Below are 27995 nucleotides of genomic sequence, written 5' to 3'. Positions count from 1 at the left end.
GTCGCTCATTGACAGACGCAGTCCTCCTTGATTAATATCAACTCGGGACGTCCCAAAGCAGTTCCACAAATGAGGGGTGGGATAATGGAAATCAAAATCCAATCTAGAAGGCCCAACCGGTGCCAACTAGAAGTTTTAAAGGCTCATCAATCAAAAGATGAGACTCAACTGAAATTCCAACGGAAAAAAACCCTCGCGGTAGACCACCGGTCTCCTCAAATTGCGGCCTGCAAAACCTTGCGGCCAAATGAGGCATCCGCCGATGCCATCACATCAACTTTATAAAATTTTGTAAAGGTATGCACCGACGACCAGGTAGCCGCCTTGCACACCTGGACCACTGACGCCTGATGGCGGTAGGCCCAGGAAGTACTGAGCGCTCGAGTGGAGTGCGCCTTAACAGGGAACGGAGGATTCCGACCCTTAATAGAATAAGCCTGTACCACCGTCTGTCTAATCCATTTGGAGATAGTCGCGGCAGATGCAGGCAACCCCTTTCTGGGGCCATCCGCGATCACAAAAAGTGAATCCGTTTTACGGAACGATTCCGTAGTCTTCAGGTATACCCTGATTGCCCGAACCACATCCAAGGAATGCAACGCACATTCCCGAGGATGACTAGGCTTAGGACACAAGGAAGGTAGCACAATATCTTCATTCAGATGAAAGTCTGAAACCACCTTAGGAAGAAAGGATGGCTTCAGATGAAGAACTACCTTATCCCTATGAATCACCAGATATGGGGAATGACACGATAATGCAGCCAGTTCTGACACCCTGCGTGCAGAAGTGATAGCCATCAAGAAGGCCACCTTCTGGGAATCTCCCTAATATTTTCAAAGGGAGGTTTCTGCAGAACCGACAACACCAAATTAAGATCCCAGGGCGGTAAGGGCGCGCGCACTGGCGGAGCCAAGTGCCGCACCCCCTGGATGAAATTCCGCACCAAGGAATGAGTAGCCAGAGGCTTCTGAAAGAAGATTGCTAATGCTGAAACCTGACCCTTGATAGTGCTCAAGGATAGTTTCTGCTCAACCCCCTTTTGCAGAAAAGCCAAGATTCGGGTCACCGAATAGGTACGTGGGGGAAATCCCAAAGATTCACACCACGCGATATAAGCCTTCCATGTGCGATAATAGACTTTGCTGGAAGTCTCTTTCCTTGCTTTAATTAGAGTAGGAATAACTGAAGCTGACAATCCCCTGTCCTTCAGTACCTGGGTCTCAATGGCCAGGCCGTTAAAGCCAGCGACTGTAAAGCACGATGGAAGATCGGTCCTTGAGACCGCAGATCCTCCCTGAGAGGAAGTCTCCAAGGAGCGTCCGCGACTAGTCTGCCCAAGACGGCGTACCCGGCTTGACGAGGCCAGCCCGGAATTACCAGGATAACTGGAGTTCCCTCCACCTCTATCCTGCGAAGAAATCTTAGCAGCAACTTGAGAGGGGGGAAGTCATACAGTAGCTGATACTGCCCCTACGGGGCGCTCAGCGCGTCTGCTGTGTCCGCTAGAGGATCGTGGGCGCGAGCTACCAACCTCCGCGCCTTCCTGTTGACATGCCAACAGATCCACCTCCGGGATGCCCTATTGAAGACACAGCTGGTGAAATCCTTGGTGATCGACCTAAGTCACCACCATGGCATTGTCTGACTGGATCCGAACCAGGCTGCCCTAGAGCTGCTTGGTCCAGGCAATCAGACAAAGTCTGATCGCTCTCAGTTCCCACACATTTATCAGAAACTTGATTCCTATCGGAATTGATGATTTCTCCTGGCTGAGCTTTAGAGACCGGAGTCACCGGACCAGAGACTCCCTGGTCCGCTCGCTCAACCGGATCCGATTCCTGGAGGGAACTGGGAATGATCTTTGGAAAAAGTAAAGAAAACGTTCTGCTCAAGGAACGGGAACTACCGCTCTCTGTAGCATATGAATGTTGGAAGGGAAGAATTGCACCGGTAGAAGTGATCGACACTCGATCTTGTATCCCGATCGTATGATCTCCTGAACCCCTTAGTCCGGGATTCAGGAAAGCCCTGGATCTGAACACCGGTGAAGACGTCCCCCCACCCCTGAGCTGGGTGGGGGCGCACCTTCAGGCTGTATTAGTTTTATCTTCAGGTTTGGCTGAGTCGGCCTTTTGTTTACCCGACCAGCGCCCTTTGAAACCTCCTGAAGGAGCTTTGCCCTTCATGCTCGCCCCAGCGGAGCGAACAAACCTTTTATGAGCGGAAAAGGAAGATCCTCGCCTGTTACGAGGTCCTTTAGCTTTAGCAGTCTGCGGCAAAAAAGTGCTCTTGCCCCCAGTGACATCCTTTATGATCTCATCTAGGGTGGCCCCAAATAGGCGATCCCCCTGAAAAGGGAGATTAGCCAAAGCTTTCTTGGAACCTTGATCCGCCGACCAACACTTTAACCACAGCACACGTCTGAGGACAACAGCTGACATCGATGCATGCCCTAACAAGGGAGTGGCATCCAGGGCTGCGTCACAGACGAACTGTAGTCCTTGTATAATTTGCTCCATCAAATCAGACGCTGCCGGGGGGATACTTCTCCCCTTTGAGTCATGGCGTAGCAATTTTGCCCATTCTGTCAATGTTTGTGAAACTAAACCAATGGCAACCACTGGTCTAAAGGTTGACCCTATCAGGGAAAAAACAGTGCGGGATTCCGCTTCCACTTTTCGATCCACTGGATCCTTAAAGGACGGAGCGTCCTCCAACTGGATAACAGTGGCTTTATTTAGTCTGGAAATTGGTGGATCCACCACTGGTGGTACCGTCCATTTTTTAATGAGGGATTCCTCAAATGGATAGCGTCTAGCAATGCGTTTGGAAATAGTAAGGATTTGTTTCGGATGATCCCATTCCTCTTTAATTTTATTACCAAAACATTTGGGTAAGGGAAAAACCTTCGCCGTCTTGGTAGGCTTACTAGTACCAAAAGGAATTTCCATCTCGGTTACTCCTGCCGGTGTAACCTCAAGTCTTAAGGTTTCCCGGACAGACACAACTAGTGCGTCCACCAACGCTTCTTCTTGTGCTATGGCGGAGGTAGAAACATCCTCCTCACTATCTGAGGAGACATTACCTGAGACAACAGCCCCAGCAGAGGGACCTGCAGCTGCAATGACCATCTCAGAATCTGAATCTGAAGTATCAGATGAAATAGGGGTAGGCGGGGGTCGCTTTCTTGACCCCCGTCCCTGACAGGCCATCTCCACCCGGGATACCAAAGACTCCAAAACTGCTGATAATGCATCAATACTCTGTGAGGAACTGGAGGGTCCTGCAGCCACCTCGAGGGGATCAGGTGGGGGATACATGTGTGGCAGGGTCCATGATTATACAAGACACTTGCCAAGAAATAAAAAAATTGCAATTTAAAAAAAAGAAAACTTTTTTTTTTTTCTTTAGTCCCCCAGCGCAGCAGTGCCCCTCAGTGTTACCTGCTTTTGGACCCCACAGAGAGAGAGAGAGAGAGACCCCAAGGCTCACCACCTGATGCTCAGAAGTTTTTATTCAACCTGCTTCCAGCACTGTCTGTTACAGACAGGAAGTCTTTGACTTGCTTTCCCGGGTAAAGGAGGCGGCTCCGCCCCTTTACACGCCTTCCGGCGCCTCCCAATTACTCCACGAGGTGTTTGGTCACCTCAAACATGGCCGCCCCCATGCTGGAGACACGAGGCTACGCCAATATGGCGGCTCCATTCGATCTGTGGGAAAATGGCGGCGGCCTGTGGAGGATAGCGGCGGCTTGTGCAAGGTAGCAGCGGCCTGCGGGAGGTAGTCCTCGCCTGTGCGCTCGGCCTGTGCGGCCTGCGGGAGGTAGTCCTCGGCCTGTGCGGCCTGCGAAAGGCTGTGCGGCCTGCGGGAGGTGACCGGCTTATGGAAGGATGGCGACCTGCGGATGCTGTAATCCAGGCATAGGCATCGGCCTGTATAGCACCTTATGTCAGGTAGGATACTATCACCTCTATACCTCAACAGTAATGCCTTTTAGCAGTCTGCCACTTGACTACAGTCATCTCCCTTACAGTGTCATATAGTGACTATAGATAGTCAGCTCCCAAACCAAGCTCTCAAGAGGGGGATTAATGACACCTGTTAGGATCACGTCCATCCATCCCAGAGAGGGGCCCGCGTCCACCAACAAACCCGACAGGGGGAGAGGGGGAACATTTTACTCACCATACCGAAACCAGGCGGGCACAAACTCCTGACAGAACCCCTCTCCACCGGAGTGGGGGGGCTGTCGACCAATCTGGACGCCGTGACTCCGCTTGAAACTGGTCATTGGCGTCCAGGCGAGACGTTTAACTCGCAGGGTCAGTCCCCGTCCAGTGGGACTATGTCGCGGCCGACCCAGCGCGGAGCTAGGGCCTGCACGCGCTCGCAGGCTGAACTGGGGTGACCACTGGATCTCAACATCCAGCCCGTCGCCCAGTTTCAGCGTACTTGCTTGAAGATCTCACAGGAACACTGGAGAAGCAAAGCTGCCTAAAAAAGTATTTCTAAAAAATCTTGCCAGGACCAAAGATCCCAGCAAGGAACTTAGGTCCTTACTCCTAACTAGACAGAAAAAAACTGACATCCTGTAGCAGAGAGAGAGAGGATATACCCTCTGGGACTACCCCTAAGGTGTGGCCAGAACGTTTTTCTTTCTGCCTAGTCCTACTCCTGTAGAGGGCAGTATAACCCGAGTTGATATTAATCAAGGAGGACTGCGTCTGTCAATGAGCGACAGAGAAATGGATTTTACGGTAAGTCAAAAATCGGGATGCCCCAAAGCAGTGTTAAGCATGAGGGGTGGGAACAGGGAAAAATAAATTCTCAAGGCTAAAAACTATAGCCAACCAGGTAAACAGGAGCTCAACCAAAACAACTAGAGCACACCTGAAAAGAACAATACACCCTCAAAGAGGCCCAGATCATCTAAACAGCAGCCTGCAAAACTTTGCAGCCAAAGGAAGCATCCACAGATGCCAACACATCCACTTTATAGAACCTTGTTAAAGTGTGCACTGACGACCAGGTAGCTGCCTTGCAAACCTGCGTCACTGACGCCTTATGACAGTAGGCCTAGGAGGCACTGAATGCCCGAGTAGAATGCGTCTTGACAGGGAAGGGAGGAACCTGACCTGAATAGGCCTGAACCACCGTCTGTCTGATCCATCTGGAAATGGTCGCAGAGGATGGCCCTCCAGAGACACAACTGATGAAACACCTCCGGATCAAGGGACCACTTCCCTTGCTCCCACGCCTGCTGACTGAGGTAATTCGCCTGCCAGTTTTCCACCCCGGGAATGTGTACGGCGGAGAGGGCTGGAACGAACCGTTCTGCCAACCTTAGAATGCCGGCTACCTCAAGAGCCGCTAGGACACTTCTTGTGCCCCCCTGGTGATTGACATAAGCCACGGCCGTAGCATTGTCCAATTTAATGTGCACTGCACATCCGTGAAGACGATCCATCCAATGTTCCAGGCACAGTCTGATCGGCAAGACAATAATCAGTAGTCTGGACTCTTCCAGTGTCCAGATCCCCATAGCAGAATTTTTGCAGAGGACACCGCCCCAACCGGACAGGCTGGCATCCGTGGTGACCACTGTCCAATACAAGGGGAGGAAGGATTTGCCCAGCCGAAGCACTGGAGAACAAAGCCACCATATCAGGGACTCTTTGTTCCCTGGGTCAGCCGGATCTGATTGTCCAGTGACTGCAGTTTCTTGTCCCATTTGGCCAGAATCTCCCTTGCATGGAACTGTGCAAACAAGACCACCTCAAAGGTAGACACCATCAGGACCAGCACCTGCATGCAAGTCCGGAGGGATGACCCTCTGCTGGACAGCAGGAGATGAATTGCAGCCTGCAGTTTCTGGAGTTTGTCCAGAGGAAGGAGCACTCTGGCTAAGGCCGAGTCCACAATCAGACCCAGATAGTCCAGCTTTGTGGACGGAACCAGAGCAGACTTCTTAAAATTCAGAATCCAGCCAAACTCTCTCAGAGTTTGTATGGTGATTTCCAAGTTTTTCACCAGAGCAGTAGGAGACTCCGCTCCCAGAAGGAGGCCATCCAAGTAGCGCAGTACCGCGATCCCCCATCGGCGTAACAAAGCTTGCACTGGGGCTAACACTTTTGTGAAGACATGAGGAGCAGAGGCGAGACTAAAGGGTAACCCCACAAACTGAAAATGCTCCTCTCCAATGGCAAAGCGGAGGAAGCACTAGTGACCGGAACATATTGGAATGTGAAGAGGCAAGAATTCCCCCCTGATGCAGGAATGCCACCACCGTGCGAATGGACTCCATTCTGAACTTCTGCACCCACACAAAGCAGTTCAGCGCCTTGAGGTCCAGGATTGGATGCACCTTGCCTTTCTTCCTGGGAACAGTAAACAGGTTTGAGTAAAAACCCTGAAAATGTTCGATGTCAGAACCGGGAAATCACCCCTTAAAGTAACAGGTCTTGTACCACCCCAAACAGACTCCGTGTGAGCGGTCCGGAGACAGGCGCAAGTTGGAAGAAAAGAACCTTGCTGGGGGGGGGGGGGGGTAAGAGCGAAACTCGACCTTGTATGGCTTTGTGGACCCACTTCTCTTGTACCAGGGAAGTCCACAGGTCCGGAAACCAGCAAAGACGTCCCCCCACCCCTGGTGAGGGTGCACCTTCATGCTGAGGGAGCCTTGTCTGCGGGTCTGGAGAAGCCTGCTCTTGACTTGCCAGACAAAGTTCGCTTGGATCCACCAGAGGAGGCCCTGAAAGGCTATGTTCCCTTGTCAGTCGTCCCTGAGGGAGGAAAAAACTTCTTATGAGCCATGAAGGATGGCCCACGTCTACCACGAGGGTCCTTGTCCATACTAGCCTATGGAAGAAAGGCACTCTTCCCCCTGTGAGACCCTTAATGATGTCATCCAGCGTAGCTCCAAACAGGCGACCTCCTTGAAAAGGAAGATCAGTCAAGGCCTTTTTAGAAGTCTGTTTTGCAGACCAGCATTTGAGCCAAAAAATATGCTGAAGGACCACTGCTGAAACAGAGAGACTAGCGAGTAGGACAGCCGCATCCAAAGAGGCATCACAGATAAACTGCAACCCCTGGACCAGCTGGCCCGCCAGCTCAGAAAAGGTAGGGAGCTGCTCCCCCTCAAGGTCACGGCGTAAAAGCTTAGCCCTCTCGGTCAGAGTTTGCGACACCAGTGCAATGGTAAATACCGGTCTCAGTGCCGAACCAGTCAGGGTGTACATATTGCGGACCACAGCCTCCGTCTTCCTGTCAGCTGGGTCCTAAAGCGGAGTTCTGGCCTCAAAAAGAACTTTTGCCCATCCGCTTGCTGAAAATCACCTAAAAAAGAATTGGATAATCCCGATTTTTTTTTTTCATTTACTTACCTTGTTTTTGAAGAAAATATACTTACCTTCCTTCTACCTCCTCCCTCTGCGGCCGCGGCCCGCGCCGTCACTTCCTGCTTCCATTGACTCCTGGGAGCTAAACGTCATCGCTCCCAGGAGTCAATGCGCCTGCACCGGCCCCGCTCGTCACTTCCGGTGCAAGCGCGTCATTCCATGCTAAACAGCTTCTCAGCATGACGCGCCTGCACCGGAAGTGACGAGCGGGGCCGGTGCAGGGCATTCTGGGACCGAAGAGGATGCCCTGGCTTCAGCTGCCCACACATGAGATGGCAGCGCTGGACAAGACATTTTCAAGGTAAGTATTTCTTCTAAAAGGTAAGTGAAACCTGAGACAGTTCAGAGGCTATCATTGCTGCAATGCACTAGCCCTGACTGTCCCGGGGGCATTTTTATCTAAAAAAAATTTTTGAGGCCAGAACTCCGCTTTAAAGGCCAGGGACTCATCAACCGTAATCATGGTTGCTTTGTTCAATCTGGAGACCAGAGGGTCCACCACTGGTGAAACAGTGCACTTTTTAAAAAGGGACTCCCTCATAGGGGTACCGCATAGCAAAACTCTTAGGGACCACAAGGGGATGTTTTGGCCATTCCCACTCTTTAGCCACAAGTCTGTCAATATAGGCAGAGAAAGAAAACACCTCTGCCACCCTAGATGGCTTGTGAGTGCCAAAAGGGAACCAATGTCTCCGCCGCAGCTTAAGCTGCGTCCTCCATTTTCAAGATCTCACGCACAGATACAATCAGTGCATCCACCAGCGACTTTTTGTGCGCAGTTGCAGAAGTGGAGGAATCATCCTTACTATCTGAGAACTCAGGGCATGTGGTCGCAGACCCAGCAGAGTGACTCACATCCGTGGCAGCCGATTCAAAATCTGGATCTGAGGAGACAGATGAGGCAGGGGAAGGCAGGGGGCGCTTTTTGCTAGCCCGACGCCCAAAAACCACCTCCACCGGGACACAAAGGACTCCAGGGCCGCCGTCAGTAAATCGATGGATGGTTGGGACCTGAAGGGCCCCGCAGACTCTGAGAGGGGATCAGGTGGGGAAATGTGCTCCAAAGACTCCATGAGTCAATTTTGTGGGACCCCACAAAAAAAGGTTTAAAAAGGGACACCCCCACCACTTCGGCAGCACCACTCGGTCGCCAGTAACAGAGCACCTAATCGATCCTGAGCAGAGAGGGAGAGGACCCCATCATATTCACCACCCAGCAGAAACGGGCACCTGCAGCCACCAGGATAATCTGCCCTCCACGTGCGGCGATCAGGAAGTGAAAAGATCCGAAGAAGAGTCAGCACCAGGGGGTAAGGAGGGCCTACCACCGCCAAATCGCCATCCACAGGGCTCCACTGTCATAGCCGCCACAATTTTCAATGGCAAACCACCGCAAAATGGCCAACGGACTACACAAACACGGCCGCCGTGCATTGAGCACACAGGCTACAACAAAATGGAGGCCCCAAGCGGCACCACAAGGCTCCCAGGGACCCAGGAGGGATCCCTAGGCCTCAGAAAATGGGACAGGCCGGAGCCCCCACCAGGTACAGCCCTCCCCCACAGCCGATTGCCCGGTCACCGGCGGAGCACCCCCCTGCCCCCATCGTCAGCACAGTACCCTACCCCCACCCCAGGCGGTGGACCAGGCCATCCCACAACCCCAGCGTCAGTGAAGAAGGGGGGTGGATGGGGTGCAATATGGCCCACAGGCATCCCCAGACCGATGAGGGGGTGCCTACGGGAAGGAGGGGAACTCAGGGGACCAACTTTCCCATGGAGGGGCCCACGTCCACCCCAAAACCCTCCAGGGGGAGGAGGGGGGACAGTTACTTACCGTACCAGGAACCAGGAAGGCACCGCTCCAGACAGAACCTCCTCTCCATCTAAATGGAGGGCTGTTGCGCAGGAGGAACACTGCAACTCGGGCCGAGACCCGTTGTATGTGACCTCTAGAGGCATTTAACTTGCAGGCCAGCCCCTGTCCGGTGGGGCTATGTCTGAGCGCGCTCGCTGGCCAGACTGGGGACTAATGGATCTAAGTTTTTCCAGCCTATCGTCCAGTCCGGCAGTTGATTGTAGATCTCACAGGAAAAAAAACAGGAGAAAAAAATCTATCTACAAAGGAAAAATTGCCAGGACCAGAGATCCCAGCAAGGAACTAGGTCCTTACTCCTGGCTAGGCAGAAAAAAACTGAGTACCTATAGCAGAGAGAGGGAGTACACCCCCTGGGACTGCCCATAGGCATAGCCAGACTTTTTTTCTGCCTAGTGTCCTACTCCTGTAGGGGGCAGTGTAACCCAATGGTTAAGAAGATCAGGAGCTGTGTCAGTCAATGAACCACAGAGAAAAAGGAACTTTTGTCCTCATCATTTCTTAAGCCCCTTTCACACGGGGCGGATCCGTTTGGGCGGACTCCGCTTGCTTAGTGTGGATTGCTCCATTGATCCCCGCTGTGCAGGCGGATGACAGGTCCGTCTCCACTTACTGTCAGAGTCCCGTTCTCCTCTATAGGGAGATCGGATAAAAACGGACAGCCTGTCAGTTTTCATCCAATCCGACCTGCTGGACGGATGGCGAACGTATCGCCATCTGTCTGTTTCCAGCAAATCTTGTCAGATCGGATGCCAGGTGGATGTCAGCGGACACATGTCTCCCCATAGAGGTCAATGGGTGGCCCAATCTGGTCCGCCTGAAAAACGGACAGCCGGATCCGATCTGTTCGATCGTCTGAAAGGGGCCTAACGCACATTTCCTTTCTGAATTCACTGGCAGCATGTGGTTCTAGAAATTTAAGCTTGGGGTTGATGGCTATGGCAAGGCACAAGGTTACACATCCGTTACATTTTTATTTTTTAATGACTAAAGGTACACTTTATAAGAAACAAGAGCTAAAAGCCTATAGTTTAGATCAGCCTTTCTCAACCTTTTTACCCCAAAGGAACCCTTGAAATCATTTTCAGTTTTCAGGGAACCCATGTTAAAATTGTTTAGAGGTGTGGAAACAATGCCTCTTATATTAACCACTTGCCGACGAGCCGCCGCCTCTATATAGCGGCAGGTCAGCAGGTTCTCGCAAATTGCCGTACCTGTGTGGCAGTTCGCGGGAGCGATCCTGGGTGCGCGCGCGCCCACTGGGCAGCGGGGAAGCCGATCCACGGCCAGCGCCCGCGATTGCCACCGGGCACCTGTGAACGCTCCCCGTGAAGAATGGTGGTCCGCTGTTGTAAACACAGCAGACCGTTGTTCTCTCAGCTATCAACACAGATCCCCTGTGTTCCTTCTAATTAGGATCACAGGTCTCTGTGTTGATTTCACAAGCCCATCACCTCCAAAGTTAGAAAACACCCCCTAGGCTCACATTTAACCCTTTAATCGCCCCTGGGTTAACTCCTTCCCTGCCAGCGTCATTATTACAGTAACAGTGCATATTTTTAGCACTGATTACTGTAGTAATGTCACTGGTCCCCCCAAAAGTGTTAAAAAATGTCAGTTAGGGGTCCAATCTGTCCACCATATTTACCAAAAATATGTAGCAGAATACAAATTGGCCTATAATTCTGAAAAAATTAGATTTTGCCTTTTTTTTTTTTTGGGAATGTTATATAGCATAAAATGAAAAATACTGTTTTTTTTTTTTTTTTTTTCAGAACTGTCACTCTTTTTTTGTTTATAGCGCAAATAAAAAAAAAAAAAAAAAAAAAAAAAAAAAAAAAAAATCGCACAGGTGATCAAATACCACCAAAAGAAAGCTCTATAAAGGACATCAATTTTTTTGGGTATTAAAACAAAGGGAGACTGCGCTCAAATTTTGTGCAAATTAAAAGGTGAATCACAGAAAATTGATTATATAAATCTCTATTGAAAATATTGAGTATTATATCATAAAGTGACAGTGCTAACGTATATATGATATACTGTATACCACAATCAAATAAATATACAGTGACGGTGAAAAAAGTGTCTATGCAATAAATACACAAAGCAACAATCCATATAAACATAAAATCATAAAATATAGTCCTTTTGGCTTGAAAGTGCAGCTGCAACTGTGCAACAAATCAATCCAGTGTATTAAAGTGCTTGGTGCTTGTAGAAATGCATCCTTAAATGCAAGAGAGGAAGAGTGGAGAAAAAATCCGTCACCAGATGCCCCACACACTTACCAGATGGCCCCTTGAGGTATAGCGTTGGTAAATGATAAATTGTGCAAGAGATTCCGGTATAGATGGGTTTCCGGTTGGCTGCCAACAGGAAAGCAAGGTACCAGAGAAAACCATACCAGCCCTGTCTATAGTGAAGTCTTTCCCGAGGTATTGTACGAGCGGAGGGACGGTGATCCCATCTATACCGGAATCTCTTGCACAATTTATCACTTACCAACGCTATACCTCAAGGGGACATCTGGTAAGTGTGTGGGGCATCTGGTGACGGATTTTTTCTACACTCTTCCTCGCTTGCATTTAAGGATGCATTTCTACAAGCACCAAGCACTTTAATACACTGGATTGATTTGTTGCACCTGCACTTTCAAGCCAAAAGGACTATATTTTATGATTTCATGTTTATATGGATTGTGGCTTTGTGTATTGATTGCATAGACACTTTTTTCACCGTCACTTTATATTAATTTGATTGTGGTATATATCATATATATACGTTAGCACTGTCACTTTATGATATAATACTCAATATTTTCAATAGAGATTTATATAATCAATTTTCTGTGATTCACCTTTTAATTTGCACAAAATTTGAGCGCAGTCTCCCTTTGTTTTAATATTCACTAACACATGTTGTTTTTGTGACTAGCATCTCATTTAATTTGAGATATTTGTTTGCACATATTAAACCTAGGCGCGGTCTTGTGACTAATTACTAGTCATATATTTTTCCAATTTTTTTTGGGGTATAGCGTTGCATGACCGCGCAATTGTCCGTTAAAGTAACGCAGTGCCGAATCTCAAAAGATGGCTTGGTCATTAAGGGGGAAAATCCTCCGGTCCAGAAGTGGTTACCACCACTGGCTCTGCCAAGTAGAATTGGACCAAAAACTATGCAGGCATGTTCAGATAGAAGGTCAACCATCCACAGCTCAAAGAAAGAACCCCCGACAACCTCTTGAGGAACCCTAGGGTTCCACTGAATTTTAGTTGCACTATATCCTTTAGAAAAGAATCCTTGAACAAAGTTCAAGCATTACACAATAGATTGCTTTCAGGTAGTACTTACTGTCACATGTTCAAAATCCTGGCCCAGCTCCGGAGACCCGGCCACAACCTCCTTCTCTGCAATCCAGTGCTCCAGCTCATTCACCTCACGGCTCAGCTGAAAGAGCCAATACTGCTGTTCCAGGCGCCCCTTGCGTTCCTCCACCAGATCCTTCAGAGACACGTAGAGCCGATCAATCTGAGACTGCCGCTTACTTATCTGCTCACTATGCAAGGACAGTAAGTAGTCAGCGCATTAGTCAGGAAAACCGTGCAGAGAACACTTGCACATCGTCATACTCTTAAGAATCATGAAACCCCTCAGCTGCATAATCTTGTAATCTACCACAACATTATTACCTGCCAAAACACATAGTTGAAGCCATGGTGTAACATTAAGATAAATTAAAGCATATACTGTATAAAGACAAAATGTAACTATTCCATATTGTAGCTTTCCAGTCCTTAGATGTGGTGGCTGCATTGTTTTTTTTTCTTCCACAGGCTTTTATGTATTCTTTATTTTCACATGGTGACCCAGCCAGTAGCACGCTTCTTTTCCTAGGGCAGGCATCACTAAATGACAAACCACAGTACGAAACCAGACCAAGCTACTGTCCCATCCGGACCCACCATGGTCGCGCCACTTAGGAGCAAAGCTGACATCGGGAGGACACACAGTGCTGGATGGGGGGGGGAAGCTGCCCCAGCTAACTGATTGGTTGCTAGGTTGCAGGGCAGTCCTAGCAACCAATCACAACCTGGTTAACAGGAAAAGATGCGTAACTCAGGTTCTCCATCTAAAACGGTCCTGCCCTGTGTAAGGTAGGACAGGGGAGAGGGCTATGTCACTGCTATGAAGGTTAGGGGGGAACCCGGAAGAGCTGGTGATATGAAGGGGTCCAAGAACAAGAATGTGAGGGGGGGGTGGGAACACAGGACTGTAATGTGAAGGAGGGGTGATGTGAAGGGGGGTTGAGGACACTGCTGTGAGGGAGGACTGATGTGAAGTCGTGGATCTTGATATGAAAGTGGGCTGTGATAAAAGGAGGGGGGTTGAGATGTGCAGAGGGGACTAAGAACACTGATGTAAGAAGGGGATTGTGATGTGAAGGATTTGAGGATAGGTTCACATCATTGTATCCTTCATTCTACATGTAAGCAGCCCATTTCATTTCAATGGGCTGCCTTATATGCAGAAAAAGAAATCCCTGACCCTTTTTAAAATTGTGCCACACCGAGCCACATGGTGGTGCGGCACCATGTGGTTCAGCGCTTGCAAAAAAACCCACTGCGTTTGCCAATGTGCAGAGGTACAATTAAGAATCAAACGTGATTTTGACCTCTTCTGGAAGAACATTTTACTGACTGGACTAATTCAATATCCCTGTCCTAGGGGGGCAATGCTCACTCACCCTACTGTACTAGGAAAACAGTAACAGGACTACTGAAACCTCCTCCTCTCCTTTATAACACTCACCATACTGTATCAATGGAGGAGCAGTGTTGTCTCTCTAAGACATGACTACAACACCTCCCCCTCTTCTCTATAATATGGAAGGGGGAAAAGGGTGTTTTGTAATCCATAGAGATAGACGGGCACATTGCTAACTGAATACACTGCAGCACAGGAAGTTATCAGCTTACAACATCTGGCAGGATTGACGGGTATTTTCTTTGCAGTTATCAAAGAGACCAAAAGGAAGACAAAAAGAAAAGCTCTTTGTTAGGGTTTACTTCAAAGTGTATGCAAAGGCAAAACTTTTTATTTTTCAGGTTCAGGTTGGATAGGTTGTAGAAGGTTTAGACTTCTCCAGGCAAATTTTTATTGCTGAAAAGAAAAATAAAATTGAAGCGCTAAACTGAGACTTGGCTTTCTTCATGTCCAGGTTGATAATAACTTTGGCAGCTCAGAAAGTTAAAGTTGGAGAACAGTCCCACAAAGCCACCCAACAGGATGGGCACGAGAGTTTGTTCTCATTGGGAAGAATTGACTGTCTACTGTATCAACTCTGGTGGCCATTGTCGATAAAACAGAAACGGATGAGAAATCTAATTTTTTTAAGATTTCACCAAAGCAAGAGGTAAGGGTAAATCATTAAATGTGGAAAATGTTTTGGTGATGAATGTCTAAGATAAGAATTCCTTTTATGTTAGACAGATTTCCTCTCATTTCCTATTGTGTTTCCAGGACAGAAGTAAAGGTACATTTCCCCAGAAGGACTAAAACAGAAAAAAATTATCAGACAGGGGCTACGTATACACTATTAGGGTTAGACCCATGGACCCTTCACAGGTACTGGTTGCAATGGTCTCAGTGAAATATATATTGGCCAGAGAGCAGCTGGATAAACAGGGCACAATGTTTTACTCATATACTCAGAGAGGATCTGATGGGTGCTGTAGGAGGAATATGGTAATAGGTGCTGTTGGCACCAGTCAGATTCTCCCTGCAGGTATGGAAGAGGCAGCAAGGAAGATTTTCTCACAACAGCTATAGGAAAACAAAATGGAAGGACACTCACATTGCCAACATCAAAATGATGTAGAAAAAAGGCAGAGAAAGTAGATCCTTTCTCAAAAATGGTGGACTTTAAAGGCATACCATGAGCAGTTAGTGTAAAAAAGAATCTGTACTACAAATATCTTAAATCATCATAAAATCTCTGCAACACCCTCTACTTGTCATAAACAGATACCCAATCCCAGGCATGGAGGCATGGATCCAGTCATGTAGAATGTATGGAAGTCCATCAACAGGATCTATAGGAAAACCTTGTAGGGTCTGCCCTCAGGGACTTGTATTATGTGGACATTATTTTGCCTAAAAGATTCAGTTTTATTGCTGCCATCCACCCATAACTTGTGGAGCACACCTCATTATGTTATCTTCAACCACCACTGATCAAGGTAGCTCGAAGTCTAAATCTTTCCCGAAACCATACAACTTACAACACAGGACCTTACAGTTGATGAAGGTCCCTAAGTATGTTCTTCAACAGATTAAGAGCTAGTCATTATGCACATGAACTACTACATTTTCTGCTATACAAGGTGAGGCACACTAAGACATACACCTAGAAATGTAACAGGCTCACCTGTCGGGGTGCCCTAGGTCTAGGAGGTTACGGCACTGCCGAGACAGCTGAGCAATGGTTTCCTCATAGTTCTCAATGGTCTGTTCCACCATCAGGTGCTTTTTCAAAAGCTGCAATGTACTCTGCTCATCCTGTAAAAGAAACATTTTATTGCAAATGCCAACATATAAAAACAACCAGAACTGGGTAGCAGTGTTAGTCTATAGATCAAGAACAACTAACCTTTTGTATATTGGTGCTTGCTACTTTTTTTTTTTTAATAAGCAAAATTTTGTTTTTAGAATACACAAATAGTTTAAGTTCTATATTAGCACGCAGATCCTCATAAATATGTAAATATAATTATGCCTTGAAGCGCTGTGGTCCTTGGTTTGATTCTTTATTTGATTAAATGAAATTTTGAATACTTTATTATTATCTGCCTGTAGCTCGGCAAACTTTGTTGTATGGCTATATTATATTATTTTACATTATGCTGGATGAACTTAATAAGAATATCCCAAAGTTTTAGATTGGAACTAAAATGAGAATATGACTTGTTTTGCAAGAGAATAAAAGGTTTCTTCTAATAAGCCAAAGTTACTTTTGGATGAAATGGGGAAAGGTCAGCCCCTCTGTGCATCCTTGCTGGGTTGATTCACAGTCTCTATTTCCTCTAGTAAACATTGCCACTGGAACTGAAAGTTAGGGGAAGATTGAAGATATTTTGTTGTCACTGCAAAAAGAATAGAAGGGAAATCTTCCAATAAAACACTTGCTGCAGTGACAACTTACAGAGAATTGCCTTCACTTAGAACAGGGGTGTCAAACTCAACTTCATCGAGGGCCGCATCAGCATTATGATTGCCCTCAAAGGGCCGGTTGTATCTGTAATACTAGATGTCTAGAGTATCCCAACCCCCTTACATCAGATGTCAAGAGTCCTCCCCACCCTCCCTTACAAAAAAGTGCACCCCCTTACCTTGTGTCGCTGCTGGAAAGACCCTGAGGGCAGAGCTTGGAAGCAGAAAGTGCAGGGTCTGGAGAGGCCCAAAAGAGGGGTGGAGTTCTACTGCAGCTCTGGGAGAGGTGCGAGGGCCACATGAAATGCCCTGGAGGGCCGGATTCGGCCCGCGGGCCTTGTGTTTGACACATGTGACTTAGAAGATATTTCCTCTAACTTCCTGTTGTGTCCACAAAACAGAAGTGTAGGGAACTCTCCTCAATGGGATACAGATGGCAAAAAAAATAAAAAAAAGGAAAAATGACTGCCCCTAATAGGGAAAGCCAGTACTGCCTACTCATATGAGACAGAGAGGGGGGTATGTCTCCTCATCTGACACATTCTGGATTCATTATATACAATGCAGATTTTATATTTACCTGTCAAAAATTTAGCTTTTAAATCCTGAACAGAAAAAAAAAAAAAAAAAAAACTGAAAACACTCTTCATTTCCTTTAAAGTGGAACTACACTGCATCTGAGCACCACCAAACCACGAACGCTAATTCATTTTTTAAATTCAAAGCAAACTCACTCAACTATTCATGCCTCCATGCTTTCTTTTGCTGAGAAATCGTGGCTGTGGCCATCTTGAGTAAGGGCAGATGATTCATGTAGCATTTGCTTAATCCATCTGCCCTTAGCTCAGGCATGCAGGCAGGAGGGTGTGCTTAGCTGAGAAAACCCCTCCTCCCCCCTTAACAGACCTGGCATGTATGACATCATTTGCCTAGGCCTGGAAACCAGGAAGTAACTGAATAAATGTAAAAAAAAAAAAAAAGTTTAAAACAGGTAAATATAATATATTTTTCTATCTATTTACTAATGCTAGCAGCATAAGGATTAAATTAGGCAATGTTGATTCAAAGAGTGAAGTTCTGCTTTAAGTGCCGGTTCATACTGATGCGGTTTTCAGCAATGCTATTTGAGCCATCATTCTGTAAGGCTCAAATCGCATCGCAGCCACACCAAAATCATGCAGGGCCCTTTTTTTTGCTGCACCAGAATCAGATCGCATAGGTGTCCACACCCATATGATCTGATTCTGCAAATCGCTGTTTTGCGGAACGATTTCAGGGTGTCGCTCAGTGGCGGCCGGTCTATAGGGGGCGCCGCCCCCCCCCAATCTGTGGCCCAATAAAAAAGAAGGAAAAAAAAATACAATTTTCAGCCCACTAGGGGCGCCGGACTAACTGGTGGCTATGGGGGGGGGGGGGGACATGCTGGTCACTGTGCATTGATGGGGGACATGCTGGACACTGTGCATTGATGCGGGACATGGTCACTGTGCATTGATGGGGGACATGCTGGTCACTGTGCATTGATGGGGGACATGCTGGTCACTGTGCATTGATGGGGGACATGCTGGACACTGTGCATTGATGGGGGACATGCTGGACACTGTGCATTGATGGGGGACACGCTGGTCACTGTGCATTGATGGGGGACACGCTGGTCACTGTGCATTGATGGGGGACACGCTGGACACTGTGCATTGATGGGGGACACGCTGGACACTGTGCATTGATGGGGGACACGCTGGACACTGTGCATTGATGGGGGACACGCTGGTCACTGTGCATTGATGGGGGACACGCTGGTCACTGTGCATTGATGGGGGACACGCTGGTCACTGTGCATTGATGGGGGACACGCTGGACACTGTGCATTGATGGGGGACACGCTGGACACTGTGCATTGATGGGGGACACGCTGGTCACTGTGCATTGATGGGGGACATGCTGGTCACTGTGCATTGATGGGGGACATGCTGGTCACTGTGCATTGATGGGGGACATGCTGGTCACTGTGCATTGATGGGGGACACGCTGGTCACTGTGCATTGATGGGGGACACGCTGGACACTGTGCATTGATGGGGGACACGCTGGACACTGTGCATTGATGGGGGACATGCTGGTCACTGTGCATTGATGAGGGACATGCTGGTCACTGTGCATTGAATGGGGACATGCTGGTCAATCTTGAACCAACCTTTGTTGTTTGTTAAGTCACGCAATATTTTACAGCGTTTTTTTTCCGCAAAGCAATGCCTATTACATTTTTCTGTTTACGCCCCCCCAAAAATTTTGAGCACCAGCCGCCACTGGTGTCGCCACCTTAACATACACACCTGCAGTGGTTTGCATTAATTGGATGAGGTGCGAAAACCAGGACTAAATCATAATATTATTGTATGGGACTAAAAATACCAATAACCAGAAATTAAAGTGTATGGTTAAGATATTTTCAAAATTAATCATATCATCAAACTGATGTACATAGGCACACGTAATGCACTTTTTTTGTCTTGCGTACACTACAGGACACAGGCGGTTTTAGAGATGACTGGGTTATAGGCAGGTACCTTCAAGTGAATGGACAGTGGCACAAAAGTAGCAATGACCTCCTCCCACTCCCAGCAAGCCTCAGATTTCAGCTTTCTTCATGCTTGCTGGCCTCTCACTAATTGCTAAAGGGCTTTGTGCAGGGGGTCACTCATATGCAGGGGGTCACTCATGCTGGCATCCTAACTTGGTGCTTTCGGCTCTGCAGAGTGTCCCCTTTGAGCCCCCTAGGGATGTTTCAGAGCTGGCTGTGCTGCCTTTAGCTGTCCGGAGTCATTCTTTGTTTTCCATTAGATTGTAAAGTCTCTTTAACAAACATATAATACTTACCTACTTTGTGCAGTTTGTTTTGCACAGAGCAGCCTGGATACCTCTCTTCGCTGCTTGAAGCTCCTCCCTCCTGTCGAGTGCCCCCTACAGCAAACAGCTTTTTAAGGGGGCACCTGAGTTGAGCTGCAGCTCCTTGTATCCATTTAGACATGCCCCCTCTCTCTCCTGATTTGCTAACTGACTTTGCTTGACAGCCGTGAGAGCCAGACGGCAGAGGGACCCGTTGATATCGCTGGACAGAGATGGGGCTCATGTAAGTATTAGGGGGTACTCTAAACACAAAAGTAGTGACCACACTCCGATGTAAGAAGAAACATGAAATTTATTCACCACTTGCAATTCCAAACATGACTTGAAACATCACGGACAAGGACCAAAGGTTGACGTGTTTCACAAAGTTACATTCGCTTACTCACTTACGGGAAACGCGTCAACCTTTGGTCCTTGTCCGTGATGTTTCAAGTCATGTTTGGAATTGCAAGTGGTGAATAAATTTCGTGTTTCTTCTTACATCGGAGTGCGGTCACTACTTTTGGGTTTAGAGTGCTGCCTGGGACTACGGATCTGACAGGCACCTGATATACATTCTTACCTGAGCAGCTTACCTGCTTTGTATCTAAGTATTAGGGGGTGCTGGGGAGGCTGCTATACACAGAAAGCTTTTTATCTTGATGCATAGAATGCATTAAGATTAAAAACTTTCTGACTATACAACTCCTTTAAGTCTTTTGACTTAGGGTATCCTTTCTAACGATCGTGGTTTCTTCCTTCCACCTCAAACAGGAATTGATGGGAAATTTCTCCAATGGGGACACATACAAAAACATTAGCCTATTTTAAAATAAGGGAGGGTTAGAAATTGCTTCCATTGTTTTATTACTCTCTGGGTCCATGTTTTGATGACAACTTCACCCCCCTCCAATATTTCTTGGACGGGTGTCACAGGGACAGAAAGTGAAGGAACATCTGCACAATAGGGTCACTGACATTAATAAAAATCCGACAGAATTTTATTTTTATACATTTTTTATTTCCCACTTTTATTAAAAGTTGAAAACAAATTAGCTGGATTTAGGGAACAGATTCTAAAATTGAAACTGTTTAGGAAATGAAGTTTTGTGACTTATATTAGTATAGCAAAAAATGTCTTACCTTTCCCTTTTCGTCATTCATCATGAGAAGTTCCTGCTCACTCAGCCATGTCTCCACTTCACCCACATCAAAGTAATACTGCTGCACCTGGTAGTTGATGTCCAACAGCTGTTGCCGCCTTTCGGTTTCCTCCCGCAGCACATCCCACATCTCCCGCAGGCTATCGTATCCTATCCGGACCCCCTCTGCCTCTGGACTGCGGATGCTGGCAAAGGCGGATGCTCTCTCCAAGATGTCGTCCACTCGTGGGGTATGTACCTGGATCTCTCGTCGCAGGTTCTTAACAGAGGAGATACAAGACTACCTATTAGAACAATGTCAAGTTTTCAAGCGTCTGTTGGTGTTGCAGAGCTATGGGGAAGATTATAGGGCAGAATGGGCATGGATGGATGAAGAAATCCGCATCTGGTTTAGGTTGTACTATTGGTTGATTTTGCTCTGGGAATCCCAGTCTTTTTCTGGTACAGAAAGCCGGGTGCCTTTTTTCCTCAGAGAGCATGAATTTTAGCTGGTGTTCCTTTTAATAGGCATAAGTATTAGCTGGCGTTCCTTTTAATGAAGTAAAAATGTCACATTTATATACCCACCCCACATTTATAAACCTTTACTGTAAAAGCCAATACACACAAACGATGGACGAGGCCGTCAAATCGTGGGTGAGAACCTCTTTCTCTTTTCAAAGCCAGGGCATTGAAAATTGGTGTGGATGGGTATTCCAGCATGACATGGACCCAAAACACACGGCCAAGGCAACTAAGGAGTGGCTCAAGAAGAAGCACATTAAGGTCCTGGAGTGGCCTAGTCTCCAGACCTTAATTCCATAGAAAATATGTGGAGGGAGCTGAAGGTTCGAGTTACCAAACGTCAGCCTCAAAACTTTAATGACTTGGAGAGGATCTGCAAAGAGGAGTGGGACAAAATCCCTCCTGAGATGTGTGCAAACCTGGTGGCCAACAACAAGAAACGTCTGACCTTTGTGATTGCCAACAAGAGTTTTGCCACCAAGTACTAAGTCATGTTTTGTAAAGGGGTTGAATACTTATTTCACTTATTAAAATGCAAATCAGTTTATAACTTTTTTTGAAATGTGTTTTTCTGGATATTTTTGTTGTTATTTTGTCTTTTGCTGTTAAAATAAATCTACCATTAAAATTATAAACTGATCATTTCTTTGTCAGTGGGCAAATGTTCAAATAGAGCAGATATACCAACAGCAGTGAGAGGAACTCTCTCCAAAATGTGGTCCTTTCACACAGCCATGCTCAGATATGTTCAGGAAAGGGTCCATGAAAATATCCCTCGCTGATTCGGAGCAGAATGGGATGAATGTGACTTCTGTGACACCCATGCCTGTTCAGTTTTTTGTCCACATTTTGACAGTGGACATTTAAAGTATTTCGTTGGATCGATGGGTTGCTGTGTGTTTCCATCAGGCTACCTCTGATGCAGCATGTTTAGGTTCAGAAAAACGGTAAAAAGGGTGCAGTCATTTTCTGATTTTTTTTCTGGACCTGGATGGACTTACGTCTGTTTACCTGCCCATAGACTTGCATTGAACTTTCGATCAGGTCTGTCTAAAAAACTGTGTGTATACATACAGCGGGTAAAATAACTACTGAACACATCACCATTTTTCTAGGTAAATATATTTCTAAAAGTGCTATTGACATAACATTTTCACCACTTGTCGGTAAAAACCCATGCAATCCAAAAATACCAAGAAATCAAAACAAATAAGTTCAGAAATTAAGTTATGTGTAATAAAATGGAATGACACAGGGAAAAAGTATTGAACACATGAAGAAAGGGAGGTGCTAAAAAGGCATGGAAAGCCAAGACACCAGCTAAAATCTATCAGTAATTAGAATGCAATCCTGACCATTGTTAGTGCAAATGAATATACGCTGGTTCAGTCTCAACTGCCTATAAAAAAGGTGTCTCATTACCAAGGTGTCACACAAGAAACCAGTTCATGATGAGTAAGGCCCCTTTCACACAGGCGGACAGTTCAGATCCGCCTGTCAGTTTTTTTGGCGGATCTGAACGGTCCCCCCATGCATCCCTATGGGGCATTGGATGTCAGCGGAGACATGTCCGCTGACATCCGATGCGTCAAGTGTGGACGGATGGAAACCCTATTTTCCATCCGTCCAGCGGATCGGATGAGAACGGACCGACGGTCCGTTCCCATCCGATTCCCCCATAGAGATGTATGGGGCTCTGACAGCTTTGTCTCTGCACACAGTGCGGAGAACAGCTGTCATTCTCCAGCTCAGCGGTGGAATCGGCAGATCGATCCCCCGCTGAGATAAACGGAGTCCGCCTACGGAGCGGATAGTGTGAAAGAGCCCTTAAAGCAAAAAGCTCTCAAGATTTCTGACAGAGGAGTGAAAAGAATTATCAGAAGAGTTGTCCAACAGCCAAGGACCACTTGTGGAGAGCTTCAGAAAGACCAGGACTTAGCAAGTACAACTGTTTGAAAGCAAACAATAAGTAATGCACTCAACCGCCATGGCATGTATGCAAGCTCACCACGCAAGACTCCATTGCTGAAGAAAAAGCATGTTGAAACTCGTTTTAAGTTTGCTGCACAACGTTCAGACGAGCCTGTGAAATACTGCTTGTATGCCACACCTGTGAGGTGGAGGGATTATAGCAGCAAAGGAGAAGTGCTCACTAAAACAGATTTGTGAAAAATATTTGAGAGAAATAGGCCTTTTGTGTACAAAACACACACACACACACACACACACACACACACACAGGTGTTTCCTCCTAGATCTTGACAAAGGCATCATTGAGCTCCTGAACAGACTGAGGTGCAACCTGGCGGCGTCAGATAAACGGAAACATAATGTCCCAGAGGTATTCTATTGGATTTAGGTCAGGCAAGCGCGAGGCCATTCAATGGTATCAATACCTTCATTCTCCAGGAATTGTTGTGCACCAGGAGGAACACAGGACCCACTGCACCAGCATAGGGTCTAACAATGGGTGCAAGGATTTCATTCTGATACCTATTGGCAGTCAGGGTGCCATTGTCTAGCCTGTAGAGGTCTGTGTGTCCCTCCGTGGATATGCCTCCCCAGACCATCACGGAACCACCACCAAACCTGTCATGCTGAATGAGGTTACCTGCAGCATAACGTTCTCTATGGCTTCTCCAGCTCTCTTCACATCTCTCAGGTGCTCAGGGTGAACCTGCTCTCATCTGTGAAAAGCCCAGGGCACAAGTGGCGGACCTGCCAATTCTGGTATTCAGTGGCAAATGCCAATCGAGCTCCACGGTGACAGGCAGTGAGAACAGGGCCCACTAGAGGATGTTGGGCCCTCAGGCCACCCTCATGAAGTCTGTTTCTGATTGTTTGATCAGAGACATTCACACCAGTGGCCTGCTGGAGGTCATTTTGTGGGGCTCTGGCAGTGCTCACCCTGTCCTCCATGCACAAAGGAACAGATACCGGTCCTACTGATTAAGGACCGTTTTTGTAAATATTTTATTATATCTTTTCATGTGACAAAACTAAAGAAATGACACTTTGCTACAATGTAAAGTAGTGAGTGTACAGCTTGTTTAACAGTTTAAATGTGATGTCCCCTCAAAATAACTCAACACACAGCCATTGATGTGTAAACCGCTGGCAACAAAAGTGGGTACACCCCAAAGTAAAATATGTCCAAATTGGGCCCAAAGTGTCAATATTTTGTGTGGCCACCATTATTTTCCAGCATTGCCTTAACCCTCTTGGGAATGGAGTTCACTAGAGCTTCACAGGTTGCCACTGGAGTCCTCTTCCACTCCTCCATGACGACATCACGGAGCTGGTGGATGTTAGAGACCTTGCGGTCCTCCACCTTCCATGTGAGGATGCCCCTTTAGATGCTCAATAGGGTTTAGGTCTGGAGACATGCTTGGCCAGTCCATCACCTTTACCCTAAGCTTCTTTAGCAAAGCATTTGTTGTCTTGAAGATGTGTTTGGGGTTGTTATGTTGGAATACTGCTCTGTGGCCCAGTCTCTGGAGGGAGGGGATCATGCTCTGTGTCAGTATGTCACAGTACATGTTGGCATTCTTGGTTACCTCAATGAACTGTAGCTCCCCAATGCCGGCAGCACTCATGCAGCCCCAGACCATGACACTCCAACCACCATGCTTGACTGTAGGCAAGACACACTTGTCTTTGTACTTCTCACCTGGTTGCTGTCACACACACGTGAGACCATCTGAATCAAATAAGTTTATCTTGGTCTCATCAGACCACAGGACATGTTTCCAGTATTCCATGTCCTTAGGCTGCTTGTCTTCAGCAAACTGTTTGCAGGCTTTCTTGTGCATCATCCTTAGACGAGGCTTCCTTCTGGGATGACAGCCATGCAGACCAATTTGATGCAGTGTGCGGCGTATGGTCTGAGCACTGACAGGCTGACCTCCCACCCCTTCAGCCTATGCAGCAATTCTGGCAGCACTCATACGTCTATTTCCCAAAGACAACTTATGGATATGACGCTGAGCACGTGCACTCAACATCTTTGGTCGACCATAGCGAGGCCTATTCTGAGTGGAACCTGTCCTGCTGAACTGCTGTATGGTCTTGACCACTGTGCTGCAGCTCAGTTTTAGGGTCTTGGCAATCTTCTTATAACCTAGGCCATCTTTATAAAGAACAACAATTATTTTTTTCAGATCCTCAGAGAGTTTTGCCATGAGGTGCCCTGTTGAACTTCCAGTGACCAGTATGAGAGAGTGAGAGCGATAACACCAAATTTAGCACACCCACTCCCCATTCCCACCTGAGACCTTGTAACACTAATGAGTCACATGACACCGGGGAGGGAAAATGGCTAATTGGGCCCAATTTGGACATTTTCACTTAGGGGTGTACTCATTTTTTTTGCTAGCGGTTTAGACATTAATGGCTGTGTGTTGAGTTATTTTGAGGGGACAGCAAATTTACACTGTATGAGCTGTACACTCACTACTTTATATTGTAGCAACATGTAATTTCTTTATAGTTGTTACATGAAAAGAGATAATAAAATATATACAAAAATGTTAGGGGTGTACTCACTTTTGTGAGATACTGTGTAATATATATATATATATATATATATATATATATATATATATATATTTTTTTTTTTTTTTTTTAAATACTGCCTTCTGAAGGATTACTCTGTGCTTCTAAAACGACACAGTTTTACTTTATGCTGCAATATAACAATAGAACAAAAGTTTTTTGCAATTTATATCTGTAAATGACATGCAATCACCTGGTTTTTCTTGATGAGCTGCTGCACAGTTTGCAAGTTGCTTCCATGGTCTTTAGCGGTAGCAAGAGGCAGCCTCTCCTGTACCCAGGTCTGTCATATAACAAAAACAGACAACATGAAAAGTCACACAATGTGGATGCAGCCAAAAACACAGTGACTTACTAAGGCAGAATCTTAACCAACAACCTGATATTTTTCTGAAAGAGTAGCTGAAGTTGACATACCTATTATAGCTTTTAGTAGACCTTCACTCAAAAGTGAGGGTATTGCTCATCCTTGCCCCACCCCCTAACACACTTGAAGTCTTTTTTTTTCCCCTGGGGATGTGGGTACCTTTTTTGACATTTCCCCAATTTTTGACTAGGTGTAAATGATGTCTGCTTGGGGCGCTTCCTTCTCTGCCTGCAGCCTCTTGGAACACGTCAGCAAAGCCTGATTTATAAGGGGCAAAAGAGGAAATTGCCCCTGGCCCCGGACTTCCTTTATAAAAAAAAATGCAATAAATATAAAATTAGTTTTACTATTTAAAAAATAATCAAGGTGTGTGTGTGTGGGTGTCAGGATACAAAACAGTTAGTCCCCATGCACACAGAGCACTTTTACAGCTGCGTTTACAAGCGTCAGACTTTTTTTGTTGCAGCCTAAATGCTTCGTAATATTATTCTATGGCCTTATGCACACATAGGCTTTTAAGAGCTGTAAGAGGCATAGGCGTTTTGAAGTTGCAAAAAAAAAAAAAAAAAAAACCAGGGCCAGCGCGTTCTGAGGACCGGCGTTACAGCTGTAAAAACGTCTGATCGCCGCGTCAATCGTTTTTTTTTACATGTCAAAATCAATTGTTCCCCTTGAGAGCCAATTGATATGAATAGAAGTTGCATCCAAGTCGGATCTTGGTGATCCGACTTGTGGTGCGACTTGTGCTCTAAGGATCTTAAAGGGGAACCCCACTCCAAAATTAAAAAAATATTGCGTGGGATCCCACCCAAGATCCATACCAGACCCTTCGGTCTTGAAAGGAAACCCTTGAAAGGAAACTCCACAGCAAAATGAAATAGAAAAAGAAAAAAAAAAAAGATGGCATGGGGTCCCTCTTTCAAGAACATACCAGACCCTTTGGTCTGGTATGGTCTTTGAGATGAACCCCAACGCCGAAAAAAAAACCTCCTGGGGTCCCCCCCAAAATCAATGCCAGACCCTTATCCGAGCATGCAGCCTAGCAGATCAGAAAAGGGGGGGGAGTGAGCCCCCCCACTCCTGGACCATACCAGGTCACATGCCCTCACCATGGGGGGTGGGTACTTTGGGGCAGGGGGGCTCTGCACCCTCCACCCCAAAGAACCTTGTTCTCACGTTGATGGGGACAAGGGCCTCTTCCCAACAACTCTGGGCGGTGGTTGTGGTGGTCTGCGGCCATGGGGCTTATCGGAATCTGGAAGCCACCTTTAACAAGGGGGCCCCCAGATCTCGCCCCCCCCATGTGAATGAGTATGGGGTACATTGCACCCCTACCCATTCACCCCAAAAAAAGGTGAGCAGTTTAAATAAAAACAAGAGACGAATTTTAAAAGTTCTTTATTAAAAATCTTCCTTTCAGACTTTTCCCACCGGTCTTCTCTGCCGCCAACTGGGTCCTCTTCCGGCGATGTCTTCCGTCGTTGTGCCATCTCCGCTCTCTGCCGGTTCTCATATAGCTATGGGGCGTGGCATTCCGGTGATATCGGCCCACCTATTGTGATGTCACAAGAGAGTGGAGATGGCACAACGACAGGAGACAGCGTAAGAGGGGGACTGGGTCAGCAGCAGAGAAGACCGGAGGAAGAAGACTGGAGGAAGATTTTTAATAAGGGACTTTTCAAAACCATATCTTGTTTTTATTTAAGTCGAATCAGTTAAGACGGCTCTTATAGGGAACTACTGATTTTGAATAGAGGCAGAGAAACAATGCTAGATGCCAATACAACTAAACATGCATTAATGCCAATACAAAAAGCTACTAAAAGCAAGTTTTTACAGCCGCTTTTTCCTGGCATTGGCATTGGCTTTGCAGCTTGTTTTTTCTAACGCCCTGTGTGCATGGGGACTAAAGCCTGAGTTTAGAGGCAAAAAAAAGGGATGAGGGCTTTTGGCAGATGTTAAAATATTATTCAAGGTGTTTGTTTTAACATGATTGTGTTGCAGAATTTATATTGCCTTGTTTATGAAAGA

At 46.7% G+C, this 27995-nt stretch overlaps 1 protein-coding gene across 3 annotated transcripts in view; it reads right to left on the bottom strand.

Annotated features, from left to right (window-relative positions):
- Positions 1–27995, bottom strand: part of SPTBN4 (spectrin beta, non-erythrocytic 4) — a 353544-nt gene that overhangs the window by 64185 nt on the left and 261364 nt on the right. For all 3 annotated transcript variants that reach the window (XM_082262860.1, XM_082262861.1, XM_082262862.1), the window contains 4 exons: positions 25791–25880; positions 20520–20798; positions 15710–15840; positions 12634–12838 (listed from right to left, as the gene is read on the bottom strand). In XM_082262860.1, the coding sequence (XP_082118986.1) occupies positions 12634–12838; positions 15710–15840; positions 20520–20798; positions 25791–25880 (705 nt within the window). The remainder of the gene's footprint in view (positions 1–12633; positions 12839–15709; positions 15841–20519; positions 20799–25790; positions 25881–27995) is intronic.

Source organism: Pelophylax lessonae (assembly GCF_965119305.1).
Source record: "Pelophylax lessonae genome assembly, chromosome: 7".
Lineage (NCBI taxonomy): Eukaryota > Metazoa > Chordata > Amphibia > Anura > Ranidae > Pelophylax > Pelophylax lessonae.
The sequence above is the reverse complement of the archived record's forward strand: the minus strand, read 5'-3'. Positions and strand labels throughout refer to the sequence as shown.